The sequence below is a fragment of the Lampris incognitus genome, chromosome 10, assembly GCF_029633865.1.
Source record: "Lampris incognitus isolate fLamInc1 chromosome 10, fLamInc1.hap2, whole genome shotgun sequence".
Classification (NCBI taxonomy): domain Eukaryota; kingdom Metazoa; phylum Chordata; class Actinopteri; order Lampriformes; family Lampridae; genus Lampris; species Lampris incognitus.
The window spans coordinates 50,814,175-50,831,097 of record NC_079220.1 but is presented as its reverse complement, the minus strand read 5'-3'; the positions used below and the strand labels follow the sequence as shown (position 1 = coordinate 50,831,097).

Genomic DNA, 16,923 nt, shown 5'->3' with positions numbered 1-16,923 from the left:
TGTTTGTTTCTAATCGCCTCGCTCTCCCGTTTTGTTAATTCAGCAGCGTCTGACTGATGGCGTGCACTTTCTTGAGGGTCCAACTCCTCATTTTGTGCCTTGTTGCTTTGTTAGTTTCCTGCTTCTGTGGTGGATCAGTCAACATCTGCTATATATATATATATATATATATATATATATGTGTGTGTGTGTGTGTGTGTCTGTGAAAAGAGCGTTGGGTTTGTGGCAGGTCTCTGTGCAAGTTGGACGGAGCATGTCCATGTGTTCGGGGCGCTACTGCACTGGGCAAGGCAGCGCAGGGCCGCGGGGGTGTCACACCAGTGAGTCACCGCGCTTCTGAGCAAGGGAAAGCCTCAACACTCGTGTCATTTCCTGCCCGGGGTGCTACCCTGTGAGACCACATGACGAACTGATCTGATGAAACCCAATGAAAGGGACTGTAGAGACGCCAGGCATGTCTTCCAAGGCAGAGGCAGGTCGAGACCAGCTACTGCAGTAAGTCACAGCTTTTGGCGGACGAGAGATTTGAATGGAAGCGAACCTCTAGTCCACCGAGAGATTTGTGGTTATTATTCCTTTATTTTTGGATATTTTCCTCCCCAGTTGTATCCGGCCAATTACCCCACTCTTCCCGAGCCATCCCGGTCGCTCTGCTCCACCCCCTCTGCTGATCCGGGGAGGAGGGCTGCAGACTACCGCGTGCCTCCTCCCATACATGTGGAGTTGCCAGCTACTTCTTTTCACCTGACAGTGAGGCATTTCACCAGGGGGACGTAGTGCGTGGGAGGATCACGCTACCCCCCCCCGAGAACCGACCAGAGGAGGCGCTAGTACAGCGACCAGGACACACACCCACATCCGGCTTTCCACCCGCAGACACGACCTAGTGTGTCAGTAGGGATGCCCGACCAAGCCGGAGGCAACGCGGGGATTCGAACCGGCGATCCCTGCGTTGGCAGGCAACGGAATAGACCGCTACGCCACCCGGACCCCCAAGAGATGTGTGTGATCTCGTTTCAGATGCTGAACGCCATCCCAGCCATGGTAACACAGCACAGATATACGGTCTGAATGTGGTCAGAAGCAGTAGAGTCTCCACTGCTGATTCCGTCTTAGCCCGAGATTGTACGGCTGAGAAGACACGCTCGTCATCTGCCACCCCCGTGTGTCATTAGTGGACTCGTGTGTCCGTCTACATTATGTGTGAAACTAACCAACTGGCACCCAGCACATCTCTAAGGGCTAACCCATCACCCTGAAACCACTTTTAGTCTTCCTTCAGTCGACATCGGAGACGCGGATGTCACCGATGACCACCGATGCTGTAATCCGTGTAAATGTTGTGTTATCTGTGTGTTTGTGGTTTGGTTGGGGGGGGAAAAAACTGCCGTAATGCTCCTTTTTTAATTTGCACACATCCTATGACGCTTGATATGTGGTATGAAGTGGTTATTCAGTCCCATCTTATCTCGGTGCCTCTAACACTTGGTGGAAAGTACCATGACAGACGCCACTTCTAGTCAGCAAACGATAGTACAAAATGTCATTTCACACATTTACAATACTCTTATCCACCATTTTATTCATACAGTCCAGTACCTTTGTGAACCCAAGGCTTTGGTAAACCCATCTCGAGCACCAAAACAATTCGTCCACATGAGCGAGCGGTATGTTTTCACAAGAGGTTTGAAGAATTTCTAGAATCGCAACTCAAAAATGCTCACTTCAGGGCCAGATTATCCCTTTGCACAGTGCTCTGGGTCAGTTATAGCTTATGATATAGATAACGGAGATTGTCCTGAACATCTTGATATGCAACATGTGGGCCTCATGTTATATATACACTGCAAATAAAAAGGTGAATTTAGGAAGATATGTAGAAATCTAACTTTTTTCTGTATACATATATATATATATATGTGTGTGTGTGTGTGTGTGTGATACACAGTATCCAAAGTCTGCACGAATATGGACACATTTGGATGTCTCCAAATGTGGTTGCTGCCTCGCCCCCCCCCCGTTACTCTGCTGTGCTGCTCCTGGTCTTCTCCTCGGGAGAGCCAGTGATGGATGTGTCTCAGGGGCTCTGCATGGGAGGTGTTGCCTGGGCTTCAGAAACCCCCAGTCTGCTGCGGACTGCCAGGGAGAGCACAAGCTGTCCACCTCCACTGTAGCCCTCCACAGATTACCGCTTCACCATGACACAACAGGTTTAACACCGCTGTTGCATTCCTGTCCGTCTTAACCGCGCCAAACACAATGACTCTCCTTTTTTCATCGCGGCCCATCTCATGCCTGTGTACACAGGATTGCAAAACCCTTGATACACCTGCTTTATCTACGGTTTAAATGCCACTGGTGTTTTCACAGTGGACGTGTTTGTAGTCTCACACTCGCACTATAATTACGCCACGGTGCAAGATAAACTTCCAGCGGCATCCAGCTGAAGTTGGATGATGGCCAGTACATGGGCACTAAGACATGAGAAACCGCAGAAGAGCATCCTCGAGGAAATATTCAAGCAACGACAACTGCTGAGTCACTTTAATAAGCCGATGAGCGGTTATGTTTTAATGAATCAGTGTCATTGTGTTGTGTTATTCGTAATATGTTTCATATGCTTGGCCTTTATTCCGTCAGCCATGATAACATCGTCTCCTCGCCGCGGAGCTATGCAAGTTTGACATTCAGTTGTGATAAGCTAAGATAAACTAAGATAAGATAAGATAAGATAACCTAAGATAAGAAGATAACATAGTGTGACATTAGCTTAATTTCAATTCCTGTCAATAAATTGCATTTTTTTTTGATCCGAGCAGACTCAAACCATTGCAGCAGCGCAGACATGAAGAGTGAAAGAAAAATAAGAATAAGAAAACATCACAGCTACTGCGTTGGCTCTAAAAGGTATGTCGTATATCTCACAATAGATAATATATGGTACAATGTGAGTGTGCGGAGGGAGGCTAAGGCGGATTGTGTGCGGCCGCTGCAGGGAGATGGGGTGCGGCGCGGCAGGCGGGGGGTACGGGGTTCAGTCTGGCCCATGTGAGGACGGAGATGTCATCTGAGACCGTGCCTCCAGTTTCAACATGAAGATACATTTCCCAAACCAGGGCCTGATTGTGTTTACACAGTTGCTGATTTGTTAAATATTGCTCTATATACCTTTATGCCTCGGCTGGTAATGAATAAACACCGTTTAATGTCCAGTTTGTTTCTTTAAGCAGTGAGGTATACAGGCAAAGCCAGGGGTGTGGACATACGTCTTCTCAACAGGCCGTGGTAATGATGGCCCGGTGACCTCATGGTCTAGGAAGCCAGATGCAAAGCCACCGTCGCCCAACAATACCGGCTTGGCTCTTACAAGATAGTAAATACGTTATTCTTTGTACTTTGGATTGGACTAATAATAGCCCTACCGACTTTATACGGCGGTTAACGGGCGAGCTTATTGGTCTCGGGCCAGAGGTTTGATTATACGGTGTGCGTTATGTGAACGTGTAATCATTCCAGCGCCGCCTCGTTTGTGCAAGTTCTGTTTATGAAGTCGACTGGGTAGGACCATCTCGAAAGTGATGCAACGCTGTCATGCTGTTTTTCTTCCAGTCTGGGTGACTCTCCCTTGCAGATGACTGCATAAGCGTGGGGAGGGGACCTTGTGGATGAACCTACTGATCTCAAGATAAACTATATTCTGCAGTCAGTAAGCAGGGAAGCATTGCATATGTCCACGTACAGCATGCACATGCATGTGTGGCATGCATGCTACACACGCATGCAGTAAATTATCACATGCGTGCTGCATGCGTGCATGCAGTAAATTACTCAGAATCATCAAGGTGTTTTCATTGTTTTCTTTTTATTGCAAACAATATAATACAAAAGATAAGCTTTAAAGACAACGGCACGTTTACCTACGGAAACTGCATTAAGACGGTGACACCATGAGAACAAATTATACGGAATATAAAACGAGGAACGCAACTTTTTTTTCCAAAAAAAAAAAAAAAAGTATCCTTGTGATTCTATAAAATTCTTATCAACAACGCAGCCATAACGTCCATAGTCATTAATCCATTTGTTAGAATGAAGAAAAAAAAAAAAGAAGAGACGACTTCCAGTTTTTTTTCCTTTTTTTGTTTTTTTTTTTTTTAAAGAAAGAATTTTAAAGATCGTGTTTATCGTAATTATAAGCAATCTGTACATAACTAGATCATGGAAAATAAAACGAGAAAACATTTAAATGGAAACTTTAAACAATGATAAATAAATTTTGTACCACATATACCAGCAAACTATTCCGTGGAAAACGTCTTTCTCATCTCAGTTAGTTGCTGCTGAATTAAAAAAAAAAGAAAAAAGAAGATAATTGCGAATAGTTAACTTTCAAATAAAATTAATGCTAATGAATAAATAAAAACAAAACAAAAACAACAAAAAAAGTTTAGGAGATGGGAGGGGCTGTAGGAATGGTAGAGCATTGCCATACTCAGCTGAGACCCCAAGGACTGCTGCGGGGCGGGGGGGTGGTGGGGTGGAGAGACTCAGGTTAAAGGTCACTTCCTGTAGCTCCTTAAGCAGGAAGTCGGGACTCTCGCTGTGATTTCAACACAACAATGATAGTGGATGGGAACCTTTCTGCTGCGGCTCCAGAGGCAACAATGGTGTCAAGGCAGTACCCGGATGAAAAATAAGCACGGCTAAGTCGCATCTAGCAACACGCTAAGGCCCCCCTGGTACAATTACACATCACATGGCACCTGCTATAACATTTCCAACGCAATCAGTTGAGCTACAAAAGAAGACAAAGAAGTGTAATTTTTCTCTAACACACTGATACTGATGACACTGTCATATATATATATATATATATATATAAATTTATATATATATATATATTTATATCTCATGGCTGAAAATTCAAAAACTATCTCGCACCGGTCTCGCTCAACTCTTGCATCTCGGAGTAAAATATGTACAGTACAGAGATTCGAAGCAGAATGTGCGCCGTTCGCAAACGGCGGTGTAAGAAAAAGCTACATTTCTTACTTCCTGTACACAATAAAAATATAACATTAGTGAGCGAAGTAAAGGCCACCGACGGGGGTTTCCGCCCGGCCTCCCTCGCCTCTCCTTCGGCAACGTGTTAAACCCTCGGAGACGACGGGTGACATTGGCGATGTTGAGAACGGCGCCGATGTTGGATGGCGAGAGCGGAACACATACACAGTACATACTAAAAATATTTATAACCGATACGTCCTCACAGAGGATTTCAATAACTTTTTTTTTCTTTTTTTTTTTTTCTCTCTTCTTTTTCTTACATTATATCTAAAAAAATATAATCACAACTCCAAGCAAATACAAAAAGGCACTGTCGTGAGCCATTCCAAAGATATACTTTTCTCAGTACTATAAAAAAAAAAAGTTCTTGTTATGTTTTTCTGTTGGCAATGAAGGGCGTCTGGCACGGCAGCACAAAGGCCGCCAATGTGGAGGGGAGTCTGTGCAGGGGGGGGAGGGAGGGAGGGGGGGTGAATGTTACAGTATACAGTCTATGCTGACGCTTGCCTTTTCAGGGCCTGGAGAGCTGCGTGTAGACGGGCTGCTGCTCCCAGTGCTGCGGACTGTGGGTCTGGGGTACGGAGGGCACCCCGGCTGTGTCGGCGATGGGGGTGTACATAGGCCTCTGGTTCGGGCTCATGTAGCTGAAGGTAGAGTACAGGCCGGAGCCCTGGCCGGCTGCGTGGCTGTAGTAGGAGTTGGCACCGCCCTGGTGGTCTGAATAGTCATACTGTGCCCTCGTGATGGAGGGGTAGGAGGAGGTGCTGTAGTGCTGCAGGTTGAAGGAGCCGTAGGTGATGTGCTGGGGGGAGCTCTGCTGCTCGCTGTAGTGACTGGGGCTAAGCTGCTCCGTCTTGATTTGGGTGGTCCTCTGCTGACCCTGGCCCTGCTCTCCTCCTCCTCCTCCTCCTCCTCCGCCTAGGGTGGTAAGCGAGTGCTGCTGCTGCTGCTGCTGCTGCTGCTTGGACATCCAGCCGTGTCCGGAGTTGGCCGCCTGGTTGACCGAGGAGCCGGTGATGCCGTAGCTGCCTGTGTAGCCAGCCTGGGCTGCGCCAGTCAGCCCGGCGTGGCTGTGGGGCGGCAGGTACTGATCGAACTCGTCGACGTCGAAGCTCCCCATGTTGGAGATGACGTCGCTGCTTAGCTCGCCAATATCCACAGCCCCGAAGTCGATGTTGAGCTGGCGGCCGGTGCCCTCCTGGACGGGGCGCCCCTCGCGCTTCAGGTCGGCTTTCCCGGTGGGTAGGTCTGTCTTTGGGGTGGTGGGAGGTGTCGGTGGGCCTTGGGACTGGCCTGTTGGGCACAGGAGAGAGAAAACAGTTCACTTCCAGTTCAACCCTATATCAGTGACACAGCAAATCGATATATACTCTTAAGTCAATAAGGAAACCGTGGTAACATTTATAAGTGTCTCCTGCATCCCGGGATGGTGCAGTGACCGTTTCTGTGGGTCCGGTGTTAGGTAACGCGTCCCGGCAAGCAGCGAATAGAGGCAGGTGTACTAGCGGGGTGGCTTGTAAACCCACCAATCGTTAACCGGCACATCTGTCATGAGCAGTGGAAGTCAACAGGGGGGTTGGCAATGGCCAAGAGTCTCTCGTACGCGAACACAAGCCTTACCCGAATGCTCGCCGGGGGAGTGCACTTCGCCCATGCTGGAGGCCGGAGAGTCGGCCTGCTGCAAGGCCTTGAAGATGGCGTTGGGCGAGATGTGGGTTTGCTCGCCGTCCTCCGACTCGCTCTGCCCGTTCTTGGCGGACTTCCTCCGCCTCGGCTGGTACTTGTAGTCGGGGTGGTCTTTCTTGTGCTGCACACGCAAGCGCTCGGCCTCCTCCACAAACGGGCGCTTCTCCCCTTCGTTGAGCAGTCTGCGGACCACACGCACACGCACGCACACGCACGCACGCACACACACAAAAGTTGCGGTCTCATGTTACGATACGTTTAACTCTTAAAACCCAACTACACAACTCGCACGCTGGCTGGGTGACGTGCGCGTCCATGTGGATCAACATGCGGTGAATACAGGCGACACATAATAACTGATGGTAGGCTGTCATGCGATTATCGACATGACGCCACAGTGATTACGAATATTTCTGCACGAGCACGCAAATCCTAAGGGGGGGGGAGTCGGGTCTTCACGCGCTCTGCAGCGCGGAGACGCATGGCGGCGTTTGGTAATTTGAAGATAAAACGGCAAAAAAAAAAAATTAAAAAAAATCGGTTTTTCAAACGTTGATTTGCGAACAAAATAGGACCGCGGAGTTGCGCACAAGCGGGAGGACCGCCCGAGTGCGCGCGGCGCCGCGCGGGAGAGAGCGAGCGGAAACTTACCTCCAGAGTTTGCCCAAAGTTTTGCTGAGCTCCGCGTTGTGGAGGTGCGGGTACTGGTCGGCCAGCTTCCTCCGTGCGGCCTGCGCCCACACCATGAAGGCGTTCATGGGCCTCTTGACGTGCGGCTTGCTCTTGCTGGAGCCGTTAACGCGCACCGGCATGGGCACCAGGGTCCAGTCGTAGCCCTTCAGCACCTGCGACACCGCGTCCCTGATGCACACCGGGAACTTGTCCTCCTCGCTCTCCTTCTTGTACTCGCCCAGCCGGTGGTCCGGCCCCAGGAGGAGGTGGTTGTCGGACGGACGCGTGTTCTCCGTGTCCGAGCCGGAGCCGGACGGGCACGGCGAGCCCGCCGAGTCGTCGGACATGCTGGGGCTCGGCGCGTCGGAGTGACACTTCTCCTGTTCTTCTGTCATCTTCAGGTAAGGGTCGAGTAGATTCATGCGAAACGAAAAATGAGGGACAGGTTCTTCGGAAGGAAAACGTGTGCTGAAGAAGATGAAGAAGAAGAAGAAGAAGGTAGCCGCTCCTCTTAAATCCAAGCGCTGTTGCCCCAAAGACCGGGTCGATGTGAGGCTGCGAGGCGAACTTCGACTCCCCCTTCAGAAGTTCAAGATGTCAGGACGAGTCTGGCGCTCCTCGGGATGGGTCGCTGTTGTTATTATTCAGTGTTGCTATTATTAATACCAGAAGCCAAGACGCGGCGGACGCGTGCGTTGAATGCAATGTTTCACTTTGAAAATGTGACTAAAAGTAAAAAAAAAAAAGAGCGAGTCGTGGAGGGAGAGGGGGGAGGAGGAGAGAGAGAAAAAAGGCTCATGTGCCTTCAGAGGTCGCAGCAGAGTTGTGGAGATGGAGAGGGCGAAGCCTGGATTTATCTTTCGCCATTTGCCCAATCAGGAAGTGATTGGGTGAAAAAATTTTGGAGGCGGAGACGAAACCCGACCCTGCTCCAGCTCGTGCGGGCAGGCAGCACCAGGGGAAAGTAACTGCAGCTGAGGAGGAGAAATAATAAAAGTCTCCCACTTATCTTTGGCACTAACGTTTGGAGCGAGCGTTGCGTAACCGTCGGCTTAATAGCAGAGTCTAATTGGCATTTCTTTCTGACAACATCAAATCAGTTAAATATATAGTTATATATATAATATATAACATATATAATTAAATATATTATATATATGAACTATATATAGAAAACACACACATATATATAGTTATATATATTATATATAAAACATAATATATATGAAACTATATATATTCTGATATATTCTGGCTATAATCTTACATTTATGCAACTGGTCGTACAGATTTAACACATTATTATACATACCCAGACCCATCTGCATACATATCTTTGGCTGCAGTCTTACACACGCATACAGCCACCTTATTTATGCGTGTGTCTTCCTCACGCCTCAGACGGGCCCGTGTTTCTTCCTCGTCAGTTGTTGTTCCATCAGTTTGGTCTGGTCTGGTCTGGTCTCGGTCGTGTGGAACTGCTCCGCCAGTCGTGTGCAGGCTGGTTTCGGGACGGGCGCACGTGCGCGGGCGGCCTCGGCGTTGCAGGTTCTCGGTGCCGACCGATAGGGGGAGACAGCAGTCCAGAAACCTGAGAGTGCCCCTGCCTGCCGTAGATGCGGTTAAAAAAAGAGTCCTTATTCAAAAACACCAAGATAGAAGAGCTCGATTTAAATTCATTTCACATGTTTTGTTTTCCAAGCGAAACCCGGAGGAGTGACAGAGTTTATATCGGGTTAAATATATATATATATATATATAGAGAGAGAGAGAGAGAGAGAGAGAGAGAGAGAGAGAGAGAGAGAGAGAGAGAGAGAGAGAGAGAGATTTGAAATAAATATTTCTCCTTGGTCATGTTATTGAGAGCCCCCCCCCCCCCAAAAAAAGGCAAGTCAAGTCAATTTCATTTGTACAGCCCAATATCACAAATTACAAGTTTGCCTCGGTGGGCTTTCCAGCAGCACAGCCTCCTGCCCTGAGACCCTCTCCCGCAGGGAATCTGTGCAGCATGAACAGTAGGTACTGTCCGAGAGTCCGTTGGACCTATTTGTAATCGCACGTGACATGTATTATTAGTAACCCGTGAAACACAGCTGATGATCGATCAGGACGTGTGCTTCAGACCCCCCCACCCCTTCTTTGCTTTATCTCTCTCAACATGTTCCTTGAAGTCTATTCCGACAACAGCAGCAACAGACCTGAGGCCTCGTGTGTCCATCTTTACTATGGGCAAATGTGTCCTTACACACCCGTGGGATATTTCAGCCCTGAAGTTGGTCTGAGAGACCAGACCAGAACCTGGGTGACCCCTGAGTTTAGACACCGACTGGCTAACGCCGAGGCCTCTGCAGGCCTGGGTGGTTGCTCGTTGCAAGAGGTCGACAATAGATGTTAGGAGGAGGGAGGAATTACAAATAACCATCATGCTTTGCTACTCTCTGTCAGCCCATCTCCAGGGCTAGATAAGATCCCCTGGCTGTGTGTGAGAACAAATTCGCCCATAGTGACGGCTGATAGACGAGGCCCCCTGATTACTACGTGCCGCAGTTCCTCATCGTCTCTCCGTCCCCCCTGTGCTGGACGGGGGCACATGCAGAGCTGATTAAATAACTACATTGATACAAACAGCCGTCACCTCGCCGGCAGCGTGCCAACTGTTTTCAGGAGGGCAACAGAGGACACTTTGTCCGCCCCGATCCGGTCTCTCATATCCCGGTACTCCTGCTTAGTCTGTACGTAAATCCAGAATTATGAAGGTAACACGTGGCCCGGACGACCTGGACGTTAGCTCCTTTTAGCAGCCTCATGAGAAAGTCGGTGCTATGGCGGTCTTATAACGTGTTGAAAAATGTGGGGTTTTTTTTTGTTTTTTGTGCACAGTCGCAGTGTTGACAAGAGTGAGAGTTGTCAATAAGACCGAGGATTTTGCATTGTGACATAACACCGCTTACTTCTAGAAGGATGTGAACACGTCTTTGCAGACCCATATTTGACGCTGAGCAGGAGCATGTCAGGGTGTATGTACTATCATATAAGTCTATCAACACTCCCACCCCCTCTTGTGTCATGATGCAGTATTTATTTATTTTTTAGAATCAGAATAATCATCATGTGCTCGTCAAGTGTACCTGTAGTAAGACAGTGTCCCCTGCATCTGTCCTGATGCATGCTCAGTAATCCAGGTAAGAAAATGAAAGAAGGTCGAATCAGCTCATCCGGACACAAAGTTTAAGAGTACATCTTGTACTCTTAAACTTTGTGTCCAGATGAGCTGATTCGACCTTCTTTGGTGTCCCCCCCTGCATCGTTTGTCAACTTGAGGCTGTGCAGCGACGGCCCCTGCCCTTTATTAAAGCGCCTTCACACGGCCGACGAGGGAACCGGGAGACAATACGCCCTCCAAACCACGCGGCGAGGGGACGGAGACGGTCGGACGAGCGCTGGCGTCAAAGTTGTTTTTGTTTTCGTCCCCCTCTGAAAGCTGCGATTGTCTGATTTTATGACACGGTCAGCCTAATTCCTAATACCTGGCCTAAAACCTTGAGCCATTTCCCCCAAATAAGAGGTAACCTCTGAGACGCTTGTGAGGGCTGGGTGACTCGACAGCATGCAACAATATGGGCACTGTCTGCAGAGACTTGAACACTTAGTGTTCAATGCAGCTCTGGATGACATATATATATATTCTGCAACATGAAGGGTTCAACTGCTCTGCCGTCCCCTCTAATCATTGAATCGGGGGGGGGTAACATTAAATGTGCATTAAATCAAATCAGTTTAAACACTTTGCTTAAACATCTGTTTGATTATAGCACATTTGGGAGATGTGTTTTGAGGAGTTCCCATTTTGCAATTTCATAGTTGGGGGTGGGGGGGTTTAAAAAGGCTGCTGGTCTCCACACGCAGAGGAGGAAACCCAGCGATGGCTAACACGGAGGCAACAGAGGTGTGGCTGGGCATGTTTTCATTGCCTCGACGATGACCGCCGTGCATTTGTGGTGCCCTGCAGACTAGCCTGTGGCGGGTTCGGGGGGGACACAGGGCCCCGGGGTCAGGCTCACAGCATACATGGGACACCTTCCTACAAACCCAGCGAGTCTTGGGAAACTTCTCAGCTTGACTTCGAGCCGCGGCGTTAAAATTTTGAGGCAAACACTAGGGGTAAACTGCTAAATCATGTCTTCCTCCTCTTTTTGCTCTGTCAGATTCCACTGGGAATGTTTGAGCAGGCCGCCTCTCCTCCGCTGGAAAGTTTGGGTGCATATTTGTGACTGTTTGGGTTGCGTTTGATGTGTTTGTTAGTAGGTGTAGGAGTCTACTATGCGTTGCTTTTCCAATATATATCCCATACTCCCGCCAAAAAGACAAACAAATCAAAGCTAAATTTCATCGTTTCTGCTCGGTGTTTTTCTAGAAGCAACTTTTTTTTTTTTAAATTTAAGCCACTTTTACATGCATCTTGTCTGCATAGGGCTTAAAGTGTGGCACTAAATCGCAACCTGTTTAAAGAAGGGTACAATTTGGGTACCTTTAAACAAGGATTTTTCACTTAATCCTTCACATCATGGAAACCTTCACAGATGCCATATCCAAGGAATCATTTATCGGGCTGCGACGACGCCATTTACAACCCCGAAATGTGCCGGATATCTTGGACCTTGAGAAATCCGGCTTGTTTGAATTTCCTGCCCCGATGTCCACGAAGAATGACAATAATCCATAGAGTGATAAATGACGTAACGCAGGTAGGGGAGGCAGGGGCAGGCTTCAACCAGTCATGACTGACATAACACCTGTCTGAGACTTTCCCCCGACTAGTGCCAGCTGCCCTGGACATGGCAGGAGGCTGCAAGAGGGGGGCAAGGGGAAAATGTACTCGGCAAACCGTTTGAACTCCCCTTCCGCTTGCCTCCGCCGTCGGTTTTTCAGCGGCGTGCGTGACTATTTGTTGTTGTTGTTAAATCTCGTAAAATCCACTCCGAGGCGGATGCTCATTAGGCTGCAGAGCGGTGCCCTGGCTGACTGTGAGCCAAGGTCCCCTCAGGGTCGATGGGGCTGCCCCAGGTATTTGCCTAACCAGATCACAACGCTTCGGCCACGGGCAGCTGTTGACACATGGCATTTTGCATACGGTAAAGTTTAAACAGAGACTTATCAAGCTCCTGTCATCCTCAGAAGGAAGGCCTAATATTCTCTCTTCTGACTCGCTAACACCTCCCTGATATTCAATACAGACCCGTAACAGGTTCCACTGGCTTTGCCAGTAAGTCTGAGGGGAAAGAGTCCACCGAGGCTTGGAAACACAATATGTTGCAACACAGACGTCTGTCTTAGTGCACACACATGATGCACTTCCAAAATGCATGTTGTAGGATTACCTCAGGGTCTTCGGCAAACACACAGTACGAGAAATAATTGCAAAATAATCACTCCAAAGTAACACAGAGTCAACAGAATTATCTGCTAAAAGGTCATAAATGTCCCCTGTATTTACTTCAAAGTACACACTATGTGAGCAAATTATACTAGAATGACGTTCTCCACTGACCGGGCAGTCATCTTTCCTTTCGTCAGATTGGATCCGATAACATTTGCAGCGGCCCGGCTGTCAGACAGCACCAGCGAAGAGCAATCAAATCTGGAAACAGATTTTTGGCCTTCACCTCTTTACCCAGCCGTGCACAGGAATTGCTGCCGCACGCTTTCTTGTATATCTTCTTCAAGCGATGGCCTCCCTCAGAGATAGTGCCACTGTAATCTCGGCCTTATCTCCTCCTGGCTTCTAGTAAACTGGAACACCTTGGGCGTTCATTGATAGGGTATCTGCAGGAAAGGAAACGCATGCTGACCCTCGAATGCACTGGTACCAATAGTTCTTGATAAACTTCAGTGGCTTTGGACAGGTGCCACCATTGAACAAGGGCAGTGCCCCGCAGTTAAGTGGAAATAAATTCCACAGAGTATGTTAATTCATATTAGAGACTTAATTGCCTCAGCATTTTTTTTTCAAATGTAGCGCAGGAGAATCTTTATTTTAAAAACCTAAATGCACCGTGTTTCGCCCAAATATTAATTTTCCAACTTTTCCGACCGCTTACCTGAGCGGTGCTTTTAATTTAACATGCAATATTGCTCTCTGCCGAGTGACTACAAGGCACCTTCCATCCTTCCAGGTGAAATGAGCTCCGAGTCAGTTTAAATGACAATGAAATACTGAGAATGGAGAGTAGTGTGTGATCTCTCCGGGCCCCTCTGCTGCGTTTTCAGTGGAACCTGTAATTATGTCTGAATGACAATGGCCCATTCTCAGAGTGCTGGCACAACGTTATGACATCATCTGACCAAGTCTTCGTGGAGGCTAACAGTGTGCTGCCATCCTCACCGGGGGTCTTCAGCGCATACCACAGATGATAGATAAAAAAGGGACACGCATCCTTATTTATGAATCAGGAGTGGCATTATTATCATCATCCACTGTGATTCAACGCGATCCATTTAAAATTTTCGATTGTTTGCTTGAGATTAGCGAAACGCAGACATGCGGTCAGAGGAATTAGGATTACTTTTGGCTTCCGGTTTATTTTGTACTCTCTTAACATCCGTACTGCACTTTAGAGGCTGTAATTATTGGAATATTGCAGTTAGATTACTGACATTTATATAAATATAAATGTATATAAAATGTTATATAAGTGTTGTTATTATTATATGTAATATATAATTATGACGGCCTGTCCGGGGTGTCTCCCCCCGCCTGCCACCCAATGACTGCTGGGATAGGCTCCAGCATCCCCGCGACCCTGAGAGCAGGATAAGCGGTTTGGATAATGGATGGATTATTATTTATTGCTGACATTTATTAACCACTATCTCAATGGGTGGGATAATGTTTAAAATAAGGCTCCTGAGCCTTTGCAATACCAAAATTGAAATGCAGATGAACTCTTGCTTCTTTACACTTCAGGAAGTAAGGTTTTGGGTTGTTTTGTTGCTGTTTTTGTCTAACAGTATGTGCACGTGCATCTGCTGTTGCTGTTATTGGTATTCATACGTATGTTTTTGATACTGATTTAAGCCTTTATTATTGAATTATTACCCCATTCCTGTCTTTCTTTCTTTCTCAGTCTTGCTCTCTCTCTCTCTCATGCTTCCCTATGTCTCTCACTAGTTTTTGCTCAGCAGTGTCTTACCCAAGCTTGCACACTAGCACTACCACCTCTTTCACACCCTAGCTCATGAAACGTATGGGCAGTCCCCCGTGTGTGTGTGCGATGCCTCTCTGTACACAGAGACACCGTTCACACACAGCCTGCATGTAGGTCTGGCCTGCATCATGGAAAATTAAACCCCAATTCCCCTCCTACCTGCCTCATCGGCCAGGTGAAATATGTGACTGTTGTTATTTCCTGGAGTATCACGAGCTAAAAATAAACCAAGTCACCTTCCCCACTTCCTTGAAAAAATGTTTTCTGTTCCATCCATTGTCCCTGTTTACATCCAGGCCGACTCGCATTGAGCCGGTCACGGCCAATATTGCAGAAGTCATTTTTGGTTCCCTTTCATCATCAGCGGGCCTCTGGTGTCATGTTTTTTGTCAGATTTCACCTTTTTTTTCCTTCTTCTTCTCCTCCTCTCTCCTATTTCTTTATCCTCCCACCTTAACCCGGTTCTTTCAACGGGGCTCATTGGTTCGGGCCACCAATGAAAGGGGCCATTCTTCCTACGGGGTCACCGTGATACCAGAAATGCTGAGTTAATGAAAGAGTGATGATATCTAATCACCTTCCAGAGGATAGCACCTGCGTCACAACCACCACCCCAACTTTTGCTGAAGACTTGCCACAGATCCCTTCCTCTTAGCCGTCTAACACTGGCCACGGTTGTACATCTGATATCACTTATTTGCTGCGGAGTAAGAGAAATATCTTGTGTGGCCGAGCAGATTCAGCCTTCTTAGGTGTTTCCACCGGGGATTTCAGCATTAGACCGTGGCAATGGGATTAATACGTTCAGAAAGGGCAGGGGTGAAATGAACAATGGCATACTTGGAGGGCTTTAAAACAGTGTCTTATTACAATGGGGAGTGCCAAGTCTGTCGTTGATAAATCCCATTTCAGGACAAAGGGAGAGGAAAAAGGTCAATGGGGCTTATTCAAGAGTCATACGCATGTACAGATCTGATCTAAAAATGTCCGTGATTGCAACTTTAACAGAATTAGCAGAGCCCTTTTTTTGGAAGTTGTAGTTGCTATGGATGTGTGTACGGCAGGTTGTTGTAGAGTCTCATTCAACGTAAAGCTATATCCTCAGACCAAGATGATCCCGTAATGTATCTTACACCCATTTGATTAGAGATTCGCTGTAGTTAAATGTTCATTTGGTTCGTCGGAAAGACAGTTATAGCGAATTCAGGGGGGGCAACCGAGAACCGCCACAGCCGGGACGCGAACCCGTGTCTCCTGCACCGCAGGCGACAACGTTAACCAGTCGACTAAAGCAGTGTTTCTCAACCGGGGGTCCGCGGACCCCCAGTGGTCCGTGGTGTAATTGTAAGGGGTCCGTGAAAGTAAAATATCTTTAAAAAAAAGATCCTATGACATTTATAGAAATAGGATTATTTTACTCAAATGTGACTGAGACCTCTATCTACCTAAACTATAAAGGGTAACAGGACTTTTTTCTCTAATTACATCTGTTTCACAAGTGTAATTTATTGTATTTTAATAAGAGATCTCGCTCCCGTTTGCATTGTTAAAAGTTACTGCATAAAAATTCTGTTGTTACATATATCTGAAAGTTACTGAATACATATTCTGTTTTGTTACATATATCTGAAAGTTACTGAATACATATTCTGTTTTGTTACATATATCTGAAAGTTACTGAATACATATTCTGTTTTGTTACATATATCTGAAAGTTACTGAATACATATTCTGTGTTGTTACATATATCTGAAAGTTACTGAATACATATTCTGTTTTGTTACATATATCTGAAAGTTACTGAATACATATTCTGTGTTGTTACATATATCTGAAAGTTACTGAATACATATTCTGTTTTGTTAACTATATCTGAAAGTTACTGAATATATATTCTGTTTTGTTACATATATCTGAAAGTTACTGCATAAGAATTCTGTTTTGTCAACTATATCTAAGTTACAACTGAAAGCTCTTATTTTTGCCCCAAAGAGTGAATAAATGCTATAATGCAATTTAAAATGCAGTTTCTACTGTTTCTATCAAATTGCAACCCCCCTCCCCCAAGATCAGGTGGAGGGGTCCTCAGGGTAGATCAAAAATACGCAGGGGGTCCAGGACCCCAAAAAGGTTGAGAACCACTGGACTGGAGGGTCCGACCCGTTAGCCAAGGGCTAACGTGTCTACTTATTCGTGTACGTTACACTATATTCTTGTTTTGCACTGCTCATTGAGTAACCAGTTAATATGTAAAGCAGACTGCTGTGTTGTTATCAAAATAACCAAACATTTA

The 16,923-nt window shown here is 46.9% G+C and overlaps 1 protein-coding gene across 1 annotated transcript; it reads right to left on the bottom strand.

Annotated features, from left to right (window-relative positions):
- Nucleotides 1–3,848: 3,848 nt before the first annotated feature.
- Nucleotides 3,849–8,229, bottom strand: sox9a (SRY-box transcription factor 9a). The gene is made up of 3 exons (XM_056288690.1): nt 7,405–8,229; nt 6,688–6,935; nt 3,849–6,360 (listed from the first exon to the last, which is right to left on the bottom strand). The coding sequence occupies exons 1-3, from the start codon at nt 7,845–7,847 to the stop codon at nt 5,579–5,581; spliced, it is 1,473 nt and encodes a 490-aa protein (XP_056144665.1). The 5' UTR covers nt 7,848–8,229; the 3' UTR covers nt 3,849–5,578.
- Between the last annotated feature and the right edge of the window lie 8,694 nt (nt 8,230–16,923).

Bases quoted from the DNA above. Each gene is read 5' to 3' on its own strand.
- sox9a (XM_056288690.1), bottom strand. From the start codon at position 7,847: ATGAATCTACTCGACCCTTACCTGAAGATGACAGAAGAACAGGAGAAG. The intron at 6,936-7,404 runs GTAAGTTTCCGC...TGTGGTCCGCAG, and splicing joins ACTTTGGGCAAACTCTGGAG to ACTGCTCAACGAAGGGGAGA. The intron at 6,361-6,687 runs GTAAGGCTTGTG...TGTGCCCAACAG, and splicing joins CTCCCCCGGCGAGCATTCGG to GCCAGTCCCAAGGCCCACCG.